The sequence below is a fragment of the Saccoglossus kowalevskii genome, chromosome 9 (assembly GCF_978046115.1).
Source record: "Saccoglossus kowalevskii chromosome 9, keSacKowa6.1, whole genome shotgun sequence".
Classification (NCBI taxonomy): Eukaryota; Metazoa; Hemichordata; class Enteropneusta; family Harrimaniidae; genus Saccoglossus; species Saccoglossus kowalevskii.
The window spans coordinates 13,315,406-13,331,058 of record NC_140649.1 but is presented as its reverse complement, the minus strand read 5'-3'; the positions used below and the strand labels follow the sequence as shown (position 1 = coordinate 13,331,058).

Below are 15,653 nucleotides of genomic sequence, written 5' to 3'. Positions count from 1 at the left end.
GGATGATCGATTTGGAAAGGGAAATACAAAAGAATAATTGGTATGTATATAGATTCCCATATGCAGGAAACTTCTGATACCGGCGATACGGACCACTGTATTTATAGTTGTATTGACTTCAGAATGCCATGGCTACAAACAATACACAGCATACACATACACTGCATTGTGTACCATATGCACAGTGCAAACATAGTATCTCGTCAACAAATAGCTCTGATTCAATAATGAGAAGAGAAAAATGAGCTCGTCGTTAGATTTACACCAAATTCAATTTATGATTTCTGTTTATTTATTGTCACGCACAACAGCACCTGACGATTTGTGACGAGTATTTACAAATAAAGGGGTAAATGTTGTTAGTATGTTACACCAGAAATACAGACATACCCTAATTCAAAATAGTGTTGTTTTCGAATGGCTTAACCACAGTTAACACAGCATTACGTCAATAGTTATTTATAATCACGAATTAAATATGGATTTCTCCCGTATTCGAGTGACGTTACACAGTGTTACGTCAATAAATTATTATTCTGAAAAACAATGCAATGGCGCCGATTGTTGTTACGAGGGCGAGATTAAGATTTAATTTTGCTTGTAGCAACATGAAGAGACATTGCCGGGGCGTAATATTCGTCATTCGCGCCTGCCCCTGTGCACTTCACAGATTAGTACTTCTGTTCAGTATGATGTAATTCGTTTCTGAATTGTATTGTGTAATATGCTTACCCATAACCTTTTACTGGGGCATGTACATTTTATAATAGATGAAAAATGCTGCATTTGAATGAATAAATTACCCCCCCCCCCCATTTTTTACCTAAACTACTCTCAATAATGATTATTCGTTAATTATCAACACACAAGTTCTTTGTTTTTGCTGTAATTAACTATACGGTTTTACATTATGTGCATTGATTGGCTAACACAGCGATTTAAGACAATCCTGTACTGTCACGGTAGTGACGGATAAAAAAAAATAGTTCATGAGTTCACAAAAAATATACTAATCAATATTACTTCATCGCATAATTCCAATTTTCAAGGAATGCTCTGGTGTCGGGGTACATAATACTGATGTACTACAGTATCATTGTAGTATACGAAACCAAATTCAAGCAAGGATCATGTATGAAACCAATCGTTTCCATTCTAGACTCACATGCAAGACACACACCGAAAGAAAATTCAAGCAGCGTTTCGTTTGTCCCTGGGCATTGTTTTAATCAGAAAACTTCATGGAGCGCCTTGGAGATAAAATAAGAGCCGTTTCCCAGGTAACAGCACACTTAAGGATTGCCATCATATATACGGGGGTATAAAACTAGTGAATATGCTATTGAATCTCCAGCATACACCGTTGTCTTAATTAGACGAAAAGTGAAATCGAACACGCACGTAGATGAGAGCACATGAATGCAGTAACTAGAATTTCTTTCAACCCAAGTGGAGTTGTTTCTAAGAAACATGCTGCATATCCTAGCTTTTGAAGAACCCACTTACACCGCCTATATACGTAATCACGACTTCAAATTATGATATATGTACAAATCGTAAGGACTGCATCTTTTTCGAAGTAGAAGTTGAGACGGGCGTGTGTCTCGTGTGTATGCTGTTTTTTTAAAAAAACTTTCTATTAATAGTATATAATATTAGTATGTATACATATTAGCATACATTTGATAGAAAGCATCCTTATGAAGGCTCTTTAGTAAGAATAAAATACACAGTAAAGAATTTAACAAGATACAATAATTAAGTAAATAAAAGATACATACGAATATCCTTGACGAAGACATTCTGATGACAGTAATAAACGATGCTGGCAATTCCCTTGGTAAGACGGATTTCAGAATTTACCAATGAATGTATAATTTTGTTTAAATAAAGCACATGCTGTGATTGAATAAACACATATCGATCAGCGATGTTCATCATACAAATCATTAGGTTACATGGGTATATATATATATATATATATTGAGAAGATCCGTTGAAAACAATACACGATTGAAAGCAATGACATTGTGATCTTGCCCCTGATGGTAATTTTTTTCATAGCTTTTATCAAATCACCGCCTCCAGTGTATTAAAGTCCTATTATAATAATCAGAAAGCAATTTCCGCGCATCTTTATTACCTGCTCGTTCTACACTGTTCCATTAGCGTCGACAGAGAAGGCTTGATTGAGAAGTGAAACTGCCCTTTCTTTTATTTATGAGACATGAATGGTTATCAAGTGGCCCTTAAAGCCGGCGAGTCACAAACAATGCATTGTGTAGTTACGTGTTATATGTCTTTTTTCCGCCATAAAGAGTGGACACCATGTCAGAAATTGTATAACAAATTGGGTCGTGCGCATGTGAACAGATAAACAGACACTGGGCGGTAAAAACGTTTTCCTCTCACACACATTGTCCAGGAAAATACACATTTTAAAAAAGCCACAACGAGAAATATATTTAAAATAATAAGTAATACAGATTGTAAATCGCATTTTGTTCTTCTCGTGGGGGGGGGGGGGTGTTACAGTGACATTATTCGCCATATTTTGAAATATTACATATTAAATATTCATTTTACGTAAGAACATAATCGGTGAAATGTGTCCTCCACTGTTTAAACGCAGACTGACGTGAATATGACGAATACAGTACCATGTCGATTCATTAGAGATCGTATACTACTACTGTCAGTGTCTAATGATGCAAGTCGCGAGACAGCGTGATGAGGGGTGTAGATATTAGAACGCATCAACGCCCATGGCGACAACGTTGAAAAAAAGGCAATAATATCCGCTCTGGCGAAAGTAACTATTACGAATCCACGTGACAAATTCATATAGATGAAGACGTGTGCAAGACAATGAATGGCGGTAAATTGACCGACCGTGAGGGCTATTCAACTCTCCCCGTTATGTTGCTGGTCACGGTGAGCATTGAATGTTATTTAATGGAGAATAAAATGCTCATACAGTTCATTACAAGCGAATTACCGGGTAACGAGTTGTGGATCTCATATATATTAAACCCATTTATGTCTCCTGTGTAATAAGGGACGCTGATTGCATCGCTCCCCATGGGAGAGATCCGTGTATGAACGTACTTTTATCGCCGACCGGATATTTCACTAATTACGTTATGCCTCCAAAATAATAACCCTGCACCATCTCTAAGTATCGTTATCGTAGTACTATGACTTCATGCATGTGCTTCAGATAAGGATGTGCTTCATGGCAGTTTTGCAATGTCACGTGCTTGTGGGTCACAGTGGTATATATGCACTACGAATATTCATATGGGATATGGGTTAAGTGAACGCATCAAATTTATTTAACAAAAGTTATTAAACGAAGGTCATTACAAAAAACAATAGCTGTCGTTTTGGAGATGGAACAGTGTGCAGAACTTGAAACACCGTGAGAACCAAAGATGAGCTGAATTACGGAACATGACAATTTAATCCACTGACCTAATATTCACACGATAGCCATGGCCATAGCGCATGAGATGCGCGTTGCATACATAAAACGAAAGATACAAAAGACTAACACCTGGTGGCTTGTGTTTATTCCAGTTCGTCCAGTAGAAGGGGAAGTCACCTCGAAACAAAAGTGACAAACCTTTGTTGCTCGAACTAAATTATGTAGTATGGGGGCGTAATCAAAATTGAGAAATAAAAAAAATAGAACTTTTAATTTTATTCAGCTCTCCTCCTTCAGTAACAAGAGGTTTTGGAATACTGTTATCAACAACATTGTCATCGTTTATTGTGTGCAACAAATACATTGTGGTAGATGGACATTAAAACGCACAATAATGATATCCATATATCAAAATATGTCAACATTATATCATTTTTAATAGGCTTTTTTTCATAGCATTTTTTATATAAAAAAAATAATTCATTAAAAAAAAAAATCAGCCGAGACAGCACATCACAAAGAGCTCAGTTTATCGTAAAGCAACCTCTGTATGTATTATGTAGACTTTATTAAAGTAGCTATGTACGCGTCTTCGTTTAAGACTAACTGACACAATGTATATGTCGTGGCTTTTTCGTCAATAGTCAAGTTCAATTGTAAAATTATCTCGAACAAAGAAGTAAACGGACTTTGATGTGTACGCGCATCGTAATTAAAGGGGCAAAAATAACGATTGAGAACGCAGAGGCGTTTTGTATTCAGTGTCACACGCGTTTATTATTATCAAGCTAAATTTATTTTGATGACTGCTTCAATTAGTTGGAATGACACTTCTCAAAAACTAGTTATTGTTAGGCATGCTCTCCGTTGACCCGACCCCAAAAATATTGGATGATCATTTGACAGATGTCGTATGGCTGAGATAATGGGTCCATTACTCACTGCTGATATGCACGGTTCATATGTCGATAAGATGAACGCAAGTAAACATAAGAAAGGTCATTGAAAGATATAACAAAAGCATTATCAATCATACATACATTATACGCATACATGTGAACGCAGCGAAAAACATTTTGCAAGTTGACATCGCTCGTATCGGCGTACAGGCACGGTAACCAGTACTTTCGTTATTCCCGATTAAACGATGAACGTGCATGTGGTATCGAATGATTTCCTTATTTCCTATGGGATATTGGAATTTAATTCGAGCTACATTGATTAGTTTTTCTTTTTCTTTTTTGGAAGCAGGAATGAATGACAATTTAATAATAAACACACTATGCACGTTCGCTAACCCGACGTAATTTCTCATGACCGATATAGCCGACGCCGTCTAGATCCGGATTACATGGTCCAATTATATTTTACTCTGAAAGCAATCCCGCGAACTTTACTGAGAAAAAAAAACACACACACTAATGACTGAAGATGTAAACTTTCCATAAAGCCTTTCGCCTGAAAAAATTCTTGACACACTGGCTATACAGTTATAGTAGTTACACCTGAAGTAAATGCAGGGGGTAAATGTACAAAAGTTGAGTTAAGAATAACAGATGTCTATGTAAAGATGGGCCCTCGTTTGCCAGTAATATCGTTATATGTAAATTTAAAATGTATCAATGAAATTAAACTTTAAGATTATTGTTGTTCATTCGTTCAAACATAAACCAATTGAAAACGTAAAACGCTGTTATGTTTATGAGCAAAAAAAATCATCGTTGATGACAGATTATAATAAATACCGCTTTGAGTTTTCGCGTAGTACAGGTCGCATGGGACCAATATCGAACACGACGCGTCGCGACGATCAGCATAGTTTAAAATAACCACCATGGCAATTTACACACGTGAAATTCATTTCTTAACCATTTCTATATACATCTATATAGAAATATGTGCGTTTGGAAGTGTCGGTCATGTTACGGAGTATTACACCGAGCCATAAAGAAACAACTTAGCAATGCATCATATGATTGTGACAGAAATGCCGCGAATGAAAGATAATAACATATACACTTTTCAACCTTTTCAGGTGTTGGCAAATGTTCCCATGTGAATGGAGAAATCTGAAAACGACTGCCGTGTAATTTGAATCCTGTTTGCTATTGTATCAATGTATATAGTGCACAACAAAGAAGCGACGTCAATTCATTTCAGCGAATTCAATCGGGAAATGAATAAACACTCCGATTGTGCCACTGACCGTTTTACTTCTATCCGAGAATATTACATATACATTCGCGCGCCAGTCCATTCACTCACTCGTGCAAGGCTGTTGTTATTGAATTATAAATGCCGAGGCCTGTCATAGTAATGCGTCATATGATTGTGATAGAAATGCCACGAAACGTTCGTCGATCTCCACAGTAAAATCTTGGGACAAATAACGTGTTTTTAACTTTCGGTTAATGTTTTTTTTTATTTCCTCGGAATATTTTTTTCTATTATATCTCGGATCTTTAGGTAAATGTTTTTTTTTTATTTCTGCAGGATATTTTTGTTTTCTCTTATATCTCGGATCTCTGCAACACATCAATGTGATAATATCCGCACCAAAGATGCCGAATCGTCTGGGAAAAGGCTTCGATTAACAATATACAATAAAATTGAACAGAGCTTTACATATAAACAAGAAAATGATTTCGATTGCGCGCACACACACACACTATCTCCACGAGTTTATGTCTTGAGGCGGAATATTGAACATAAATGCAGAATAACCAAGGCAATCAAGACAGTTATACGTTAACTAGTTTTGTATCCATCTGTGTTGAGTATGTCCTTCTGTTGACAGTGGAAGTCGATCATAAATCCTTTCACGAGAGAAGGCGTTTCTGCTTAATACCACTACAGTGAATTATTATATGACGACGAATGAGGCCATGCCTTTACACGGTAGTTGAAGTGTTGTATATGGTAAACTCGCTGTATAATAACTGCACATTAACGGTCAATGGATGAAATATGTATATCGCAGATAACAGTCCAACATATCTCGGCTTTAGATACACGTGATTACTATTTTTATTGCAGTAATCCAAATTCTAAAATAGTAGCTGTATTGTAAGGGTTGGTGTTTACCATTCCAGTAAATGTGAGTGTTGACTTCCGTGTTTCGTTGAGAATAGACAAAACAGTATCATGAATCAAATGCCTTATTGTTTTAATTACAAAGTTACAAGATATAAACTGAGAAGCAAATTCTGAACCAGTAAAACAGCGATAAAAATGTGGAGTACACGCACCACGAAGCGCAGGACAAGATGCTACGTCATTGCAGTTTAAAACGAGTGCGATAGGACTATTTGTCCCCATGATGTCAAAAACCACTTGTTGAAATGAGGTGTTTTTTATGATAAAAGCAGACCATCGAGAAAATAAACTCACCTTTATCCCATCGAGCTGTTTCAAGGGCAAGTTGTCTAGGTATTCATTTTCGATAGCCTGGAGTTCAAGTTGTTCGCACGATTCTTGCTCGCATTGTCGGGTTTGGCCGTCTTCTTCTTTTTGTACGTTTTGGACACTCGCTCCTTCCACCGAAATTGCCCATGGCAATGGTAGCATTGCACATATAACAAAAACAACGCTAAACTCAAAACGACCAAACGTTTTGGAAAAAAACATGTCTCTACTAAGTTTGTTTCCGCGTTTAAAAAATCCGAGTTATGTGCACACAGAAGATGGTTCCGTCTCTCACCCTCTCGAAACGTAGTCTGCTGCCGTCAACGCGTTGGTGACTCCTTTCACTTGTGATTTCACTGCCACGAATAGATCCCCTCATAACATTTCGCGGAGACTACTTATCTAAACGCTTGATATCATACTAGGCTTATACTGACTCCGTCGAAGACGTCATTAATTTTGCAAAGGGAAAGCTAAACCCGGAAGCACCATGTTTGAGCAATCAAATTCTTTCGCTGCAAACTTGGACAAATCTTCACAAAGTTAGGGCGTACTGCCATTCCTGTCCACTCTCGCGAGACATTGATCAAGGAGCGAGACTTGCGTGAGGCAACATGGCGGCGTGTTTGAAGTTTGACTACTGTTAAAATATGTTCGGAAACCGTGATTCGCTACAAACTATGTTAACTGTTAATTACAAATAATGGTATTTCATGTTTTACGGTAACAAATATGACGGAAGAGACATTTAATTATGGTAAGAAACCGATTCGCCAGTCGTTTCAAAATATTGAAACTTTGTTATGCGTTGGTGAGGCTCTTCGCAATCATCTTATATATGATGTCATGGATTTTGACTTTTTAACCTGGTTGCTTGGTGTTGCTAAGTGAAAATGAAATGACTCATATTTACTATATGTGCTATAGTTGTACTATACAATTCGTGGTAATTGGTACACCCATCGTCCCTCAACAGGACGGTGGTACACCATTGCTGGCTCCTTGTATTTGTATGTATTTTTTTATGTCTTGTCATACCACAGGGAGTCCAGGAACTATAATCAACTATACGTAGTCCCTATGAGCGGGGGGGGGGGGGTATCGGCTGGTATCTAGTGTAAGAAATAGACAAGGGATGAAGGGTCCAGCCAGCTCACATTTTTTAAACTCGAAAAAACAGACGAAAAAAATAAAAAATAAAATCTAAAAAAAATACCAAGTTGAAGAATATTAGTTGCTACTTCGAATTTCGCCTAAGCCTTACCTACATTTTACCGATATCTGCAGAATAAATCAAGAAAACTACACAAATTGACTCAATTTAGGAATTCCTAATGGTTAGTTCGAACGCTTGACACAGTTGGAGACGTGGCCTGTTCAGCATTTTGTCAACAACCAATCACAAGACTGGTTACGAACCACATCGAGGTCACAACTCGGTTAGCTTTGCTCAACCCCCAAATAGGGACTACGTATAGTTGATTATAGTTCCTGGGCTCCCTGTGGTCATACATGTAAGTTTGTGTCACTTGTACCAACCTTTGAAGTATGATAGTAATTAGTGGTGACTCTGGTGATAATTGTAATTGCGAACTTCATGACATTTTCCCAATGATTATAGTACCACTATCATCTTGTCAGCCAAGATCCGCTTATTTGCCCATCCCCATCCCCATCATGGCAGAGACAGTGAACGTGTATACAAGTGGTGCCCACTTTGGCAATTCAAAATCTTACCAATTTATTTTATATTCATTGCTATATGGTGGAACAACTCTGATTGATTGTATCTTAATAGTCAGAGGTGTATTTTACTGAGATTAATTATAAATGTATTCTGTTTTAACAATACAATTTATGGACATTGTTGTATTTGCTCCTCCAGGTTACTGTACATGTCCTGAAGAGGGGCATATACAATTAAAGTGGGGAGAGACACTGGAGGGGCACGGTCAGAATCAGAGTTATTGTTGAGGGGGCTCTAAGAAACTCTTACCCAGCTAATTGACATTATACAAATGTAGTGTAAAACCATAGACCCTCCAGTAGAGGAGGGTCTATGGTCAAACAAGTGTGTGCAAATGTTTAACCAAATAACAGCATACATGAAAATAATGTGCCAGGATTTACCTCTACCACTCCCCACCCTGTGAAATTACATTTCTTACTGTTTAGATTACAGCTTCTGTCTGTGTTCATAAATTGGGCACCAATCATGAAACAGGATAATATTAAACTTGTGTCCTTTTGGCATCCACATGACCAGTATGGTACAATGGGAAATGTAGGAGTCTAGTGTAGGTAATTAGTGCCTACGAAATTGTCAGCAAAAATGTTATTAGCGCCAGCATAGAAAACTAAGTGGGTATAACAATAGTACACAAAACACTATACTGTGATTACAATGTTTTAGTATTCAGTGCACAGTGGACCGTCTCAGCATTTTAGTTGAGTTAATTATAAGTATTTGTTAATGTGGATGCCCACCGTGGCTGTATGTAAGACATACAGTACTGTTCTATATATTACATATATTATTTTATATATGACATTGTACATATCGGCATGTTGGTTTCATTCGTGTGTGTCATGTGCATTATATGTGTTTGCATCACATAACCTTGTAGTTACTTTGCCGTGTCTCAGTGTTATTTTGTCCCTTGATATTGTTATTCCTGGAAAATGAATTAGGAGTACCGATAGTACGCATCTTTGTACCAGAGGTGTATACCAAATTTTAAATAAGGTGTTTACTTAATTGGGCAGTGTTTGCACATCCTACATTTTGTTTAAGATCAAAAAAAGATTTTGCGTCGCACATCCTAAGAGGAATATTAAAAAATGATGCAGTTACTATGTGTTTTTATTAAATCAAACAAGTCGTCACCCGCATAAGCATAAATGTAATAGCACATTGTCAAGAGTAGAAACCATATTTGTTGTATTTTGCCGTCACTACAACGTTATGACCTTTGTTTGCCCTGTTTTCATGTTTGATTTCATGCATAACTAGGAATCTCACAGTGACCAGAAAATGGTATATTGGGCCATTCCAGTTTATATCTGCAACCCCCCCTGTTGATGAGCTTGTGTGTTTACTTCATACAGGGTATAATTTCTATGGGTGTATAAGTCATACAAAGTTTTATTTCCAAATAACCATTCACCATACAGTAATGGAAATCCAAAACTATAGTTCCTACTTATGGTGTTGATGAGTTCCATTGTGCCACCATACAGAGTAGGATTTCCAAATATAACTCTCATCATATGCTAATTTACCTAAGTTCAAAATTTTATATTTGATAATGAAAATCCAAACTAGTCCTGATTCACGGTGTTGATGAGCTCATTCGTGCCACCATCCTTAACTTCCTGGATTTCCAGGAATTTTTTTTCCATACTCGTCTGGATTTCCAGATTCTGTTTTTGCATATACAGTTTGAATTCCGGGGTATTTTCCCCACCATACAGTGCTGGAAATCCGACCACATCAACAGGGGGGTGCAGATATAAACTGGAATGGCCAATTGCCTAGAATAAATTGCCATCATCAAGTTAGGAATTAAGAAATCTGTACCGGTAATTAATATATCTCATTCATAATCCAATACTGTAATCCTTAAATTTTAACTTTTTATGAAGATATTGTACAATGCATTAAATCGTCAGATTCCGCATAACCCTTGGTTAAATTAAATATTGAACTAGATAGTTTTTTTTTAGATTAAAAGTTAAACTCTTAGGAGGATCTATTTTATTTACAAAATCATGGTTGGAATTAAATTAAAATTTCACTCACTGAACACTAGTAAATCATCTCTTCCAATGTTTCTGTCTGTTTATTGCTTATTGTGGAATGCTCAACAGCCATGTTTGTTCTATTAGAAGCATATATACAGAGGTAAAAATAAGCCACTTTTCAACAATAATTTCCATGTTTGGTTTATACACTGTATGCACTTCTATTGGAGATGCGCGTTAGAGCAAATTCGTGAAATTCATGAACATTCATCTGGCGAAATGAAAGTGGAAAGTGGTTTACAGCAAGAAGGGCTTCCCACATAGACATTAGGTACAGATTGTTGTAGTGTTTAGCATATTTTGATGTTTACCTGAGTTCGGTTATAAATAGAATTAACGCGTTTTACAGACTTAAAGTGATCCAAGCTTAACCTTTTAATACATATTCCTGGTTTACATTTTTTTTTAGCTTTTTAACCTATTGAGAACCTTAATTTATTTTTCTATATTTTTTTCAATAATTTTTTTACTAAATTGATATAATTCTTATTGGCTTGATCAAAATTTGGCAAAAATAATGACAAACTGTTATCAAATTTCCGTTCACAGTCATAGCTATTCTCGTCTATCCATGATTGTTCATTCACTTGATTACTAGGTAAATACTCATTTTTTCATGAAGTTTATTGCTAACAGAAGTAAAGAATTTCTTTTGTTTTTTATGTCAGATTGCTTAGTCCAGTCTTCAAGAAGTAAACGAAATGTGTTTGCTTAAATCCAATATGGCCACCAAACTTCATGATCAATCAAAAACTTTAAAGCAGTGTGCATACAAAGTTTGAGAAGATGCATCAGTTTTTTCAAACAATCTTACAGAAAAAAGTGAAAAAGGTGGAGGGAAAAAAAGAAGTAAAATCAGAAAGATATCAATGTTGCCTCTTGTTTTGCTTACTGACTTGTTTGGTTCCCAAATAAGGAGACCTTTTTACATGTTTGTCTGCTGTAACATTGCTGTATACACCAGTGATTGAAAATCTTTGTTCATTTTCATACAGAGCTTTAACAGAAAAACTTCCAAAAGTGGGCAGGCTACATTACTCACGCTTTGGTCTGATAATGGGGACAGTATTGATGGAGAAGATTTTAAAGACAGTGAACAGTCGCAACCTGTATCAAACAAGGTTTGTAACATATATTTATTCACATCAGGCCAAATTGGCTTATGTTCGGTCAAAATCTCCAAATTTCCAAATGTGATAACAGATCACATCCTTTTACTTACAGAGAGCTCAGTGGATTAGCTCTTCTTTTGATGACTTTGGTCAAAACTCTGGTGAGAAAAAATCAAGCTTTTCTACTGCCAACAAAGGAGGCAAGAAAAGGCCCAGAGATACGCAGGCCAATAAGTCAACTGTGAAAACGAGTCAGAAGCCACGCAAGATTGAGATTGAAACAGAAATATGGGCTGATGTGCACAAGCCTAAGCTACAGGTAATGTTTTCTTGATGCCGTATTTGTTCTGTTTGTGCATAAATCAGAAATTGCATTTATTATATGGTAAATGATTAAAATTTTAAAGGCGGATCTTGCTGTTCATAAGAAGATGATTCATGATAAATGAGAAAAAAACTGATCAATGAATTGTATTTTAGATTCATTATCAAACCTTTGATCACTAGCTACAGTACACTCCTGCAAGTCATTTGTCATCATTTTTGAATTTCTTAAAAAGGAGATCATCGTCAGAACTGCGTGTTAGGACACAGCCAAGCAAGTACTGTAGAATACTTTATTTTCGCTTGGAATGTATTTTTGCTATTTTCGCTGAAGGGGTGATGCTGTGAAAATAAAATCCAGCGAATATACTTTTGTTCCTATATTTCATATTAAACTCATCAAAAATCAGTGAAAATAAATTCCACACAAAACGCCTGAAAAGCCTTTTCAGCTAAAATTAATTCCAGCGAAAATAAAGTATTCCACAGTACTTTTTAAAAACTTTTCGATTAATGTTTGCTTGTAAATATCTGCATTAAATTTGTACATTCTGCCAGTGAAACAGCAGCCCTGCGGCCCTCAAACATTTTGTCTGTGTGTCTCACGTTTATAAATAAAGTAGTATTTAATTGGCAGAATGTATTGTTCTATTGAAAAAAACTTGGACATGAATATTGACACGTAATTTTCATCGTAATAATGAATGATATATTACGGTCATTCTTGAAATATGCACAGTTTATGCAGTTACATATCATGATTTGGTTATTTACAGTTTCTGTTTTTTACACATTACACATTAAAATTTAAGGTTTAGGAGCTAGAATTTTGTTTCAATTTTTGACTCCCATGTGCGAAGCCCAAAATGGGAGTCTTTGCAGTTAGTGTGTCTGTGTCTGTGTGTGTGTGTGTGTGTGTATGTACATGTATGTGTATGTGTGTCTGTCGGTTCCACTGATATCTCAAGAACCGTACATCAGTTTTTGATGAAACTTGGTGCATAGATGCTCTGATCCAATGCACAGATTTGATTAGGTTTTGGTAAAATTCCATGCATATTAATTAGCTAATTTGCATGATAATACGCTAATTTTTAGCTGTTCCATGACTGTTCCATTGATATCCAAAGAACCACTCATTGGATTTTGATGAAACTTAGTATATATATGCTCTGAACTTGTCCGCAGATTTGATTAGTTTTTGTTAAAAATCTGTGCATATTAATTACTTAATTTGCATCATAATTAGCTAATTTTTAGCTGTTCAATGACTGTTCCACTGATATCTAAACAACCACTCATTGGATTTTGATGAAACTTGGTACATAGATGCTCTGAACTAATGCTAGGTTTTGATCCGTTTTTGGTAAAAATTACCTATTACTAATTATATAATTTGCATAATGATTAGTGAATTTTCGTTTTTTTCACTGATCAAGTTCTAATCATCACATTTCAATGAAACTAGGTACACAGATGTCATAGGACACTGCACAGATCTGATAGTTTTTAGTGTAATATCAGTGCATATCAATTATCTGATTTGCATAATTAATTAATTTTCAGCTTTTGATGTTTCAAGTAGTAAGCATTACATTTCAATGAAACTTGGTACATAGATACTCAAGGACTATGCAGAGATTAATTTTTTTGGGGAATAAATATATGTGCATATTAATCACCTAATTTGCATAATTAGTTAATTTTCAGCTTTTTCACAGATATCTCAAGTACTAATCATCACATTTCAATGAAACTTGGTACATAGACCTATTAGGACTATCCAAAGACCTGACTAGTTTTATGGTAAATAATTGCGCATATTAATTACCTAATTTGCATAATTAATTAATTTTCAGCTTTCACACTGATTTTTCAAGTACTAATCATCACATTTCAATGAAACTTTGTACATGGATGCTGTAGGACATATTTGTGGGTTAAAATTTGTACATATTAATTACTAATTTGCATAATTAACCACTTTTAAGCTATCACACTGATATCTAAAGTACTAATTATTCCATTTCAATGAAACTTGGTACAAAAATGCTCTAGGGCAATGTACAAACCTGATTAGTTTGGGGTTAAAATCTGTTTATATTAATTCCCTATTTAGCATAATAATTCATAATTGTTTTTGGTTCCAATCACATTTCAATAAAACTTGGTACATAGATGGTTTGTTAAATTGCGCAGCCTCATTAGTTTTACATTCAAATCTGTTCATATTAATTTTCTGATTTGCATTATTAGTTTTCAGCTTTTCCATCACTATCTCAATCAAGTACAAGTAATTTTGAATTATATTTAATGTGTCTCCAATATTCTCACCACATGGGAGTTCTTCCTAAGCTTTCTTTGATTTTCATTTGCTATGTCATCACCATACACAGTTAATTAAAATGCAACACATGACTGTGCATTTGTAAAGTGATAAACTAGGCCTGGTTTGTAGTACTTTATTATCACAAAATAATCTTTGATCTATAGTACATTTTGTATAACCTGGCATAACATATTAATTTCTTTGGAAGTTTTATGCATTTAATATTTTGCATGTAAATATACATGTGCATAGAAAATGCATATCATGCTCTCTAACAAATGTTCCAATGTTATTTATTCCATTTGCCAATAGAAACTTTTATTAGCTCCGCTGTCGACTTTGTCGAGCGGAGCTTATCATATGAGTGATTGTCCGTCGTCCGTGTCAATGTTTTACTTTTTCGACTTCTTGAAAACTACAAGCCTGAATGCTTTGATACTTGGTGTATATGTACCTTGGGTAGACCTCTCTTAGGTTTGTTCATTTCATGTTGATATCTTCAATTCTCTAATTGTGGTGAATATTTTTGTCATTTTTAGTAAAAAAGTGATATTTTCGACTTCTTGTTAAAAACCGCAAGTGCAATTGCCTTCATATTAAATATATAGATACTACATGTAGACCTTTCTCAGATTTGTTCATTTCGTGAGGATATCTTCAATTCTCTAATTTTGGTGAATATTTTTGTCATTTTTGGTAAAAAGTGATATTTTCGACTTCTTGTTGAAAACTGTAAGTCCGATTGCTTTGATATTACATATATAGGTACTACATGTGGACCTCAGATTTGTTCATTTTGTGATGATATCTTTAATTCTCTAATTTTGGTGAATATTTTTGTAATTTTTGGTAGAAAGTGATATTTTTTTGAAATGTGCATTGCTAACAGCGGGGCTATCTCAGCCTATAGGCTGCTTGTATAAAAATCAAGGGAATGGGTTTGTTGTTTCAGCTGTTGTTTACATTACTCATGGAGGTAAAAAGAGAAGGAGTCACAGCCAAAATAATCCTCCTAAACTTCTTTTGTTTTAGTCAAGTTTAATCCCATAACTCCTATTGTCTTATCGTCCTTTCACCCCATGATCGTTGCCGACGTGTCATCTCTCACAAGCGTTGCTGCGTACAGTACGCACTCCAAGGTCTTGTTTTACGGTGTCGCAGTAAATGTCAAAGGACATAAAGCATGCACAGATCTTTTATACGTAGAGGAATCGTGTTTGTGAGAACGCTAAAGTTGGAATTTTGAAAATCG

General features: G+C 35.5%; 2 protein-coding genes across 3 annotated transcripts in view; one reads left to right on the top strand and one right to left on the bottom strand.

The window, feature by feature from the left end:
• Positions 1 to 7,364, bottom strand: part of LOC102802722 (transmembrane prolyl 4-hydroxylase-like) — a 43,033-nt gene extending 35,669 nt beyond the window's left edge. Inside the window, exon 1 of the mRNA XM_006822317.3 lies at positions 6,818 to 7,364. Within this exon, the coding sequence (XP_006822380.1) occupies positions 6,818 to 7,054 (237 nt within the window). The 5' untranslated portion in view covers positions 7,055 to 7,364. The remainder of the gene's footprint in view (positions 1 to 6,817) is intronic.
• A 10-nt stretch (positions 7,365 to 7,374) lies between these two features.
• Positions 7,375 to 15,653, top strand: part of LOC102802119 (cell cycle checkpoint protein RAD17-like) — a 52,907-nt gene continuing 44,628 nt past the window's right edge. Inside the window, exons 1-3 of one of the 2 annotated variants that reach the window (XM_085503177.1) lie at positions 7,375 to 7,589; positions 11,632 to 11,757; positions 11,861 to 12,067. In XM_085503177.1, the coding sequence (XP_085359303.1) occupies positions 7,587 to 7,589; positions 11,632 to 11,757; positions 11,861 to 12,067 (336 nt within the window). In that variant the 5' untranslated portion in view covers positions 7,375 to 7,586. Of the gene's footprint in view, positions 7,590 to 11,631; positions 11,758 to 11,839; positions 12,068 to 15,653 lie in introns of both variants that reach the window. The other variant, XM_085503176.1, reaches the window with a different exon arrangement.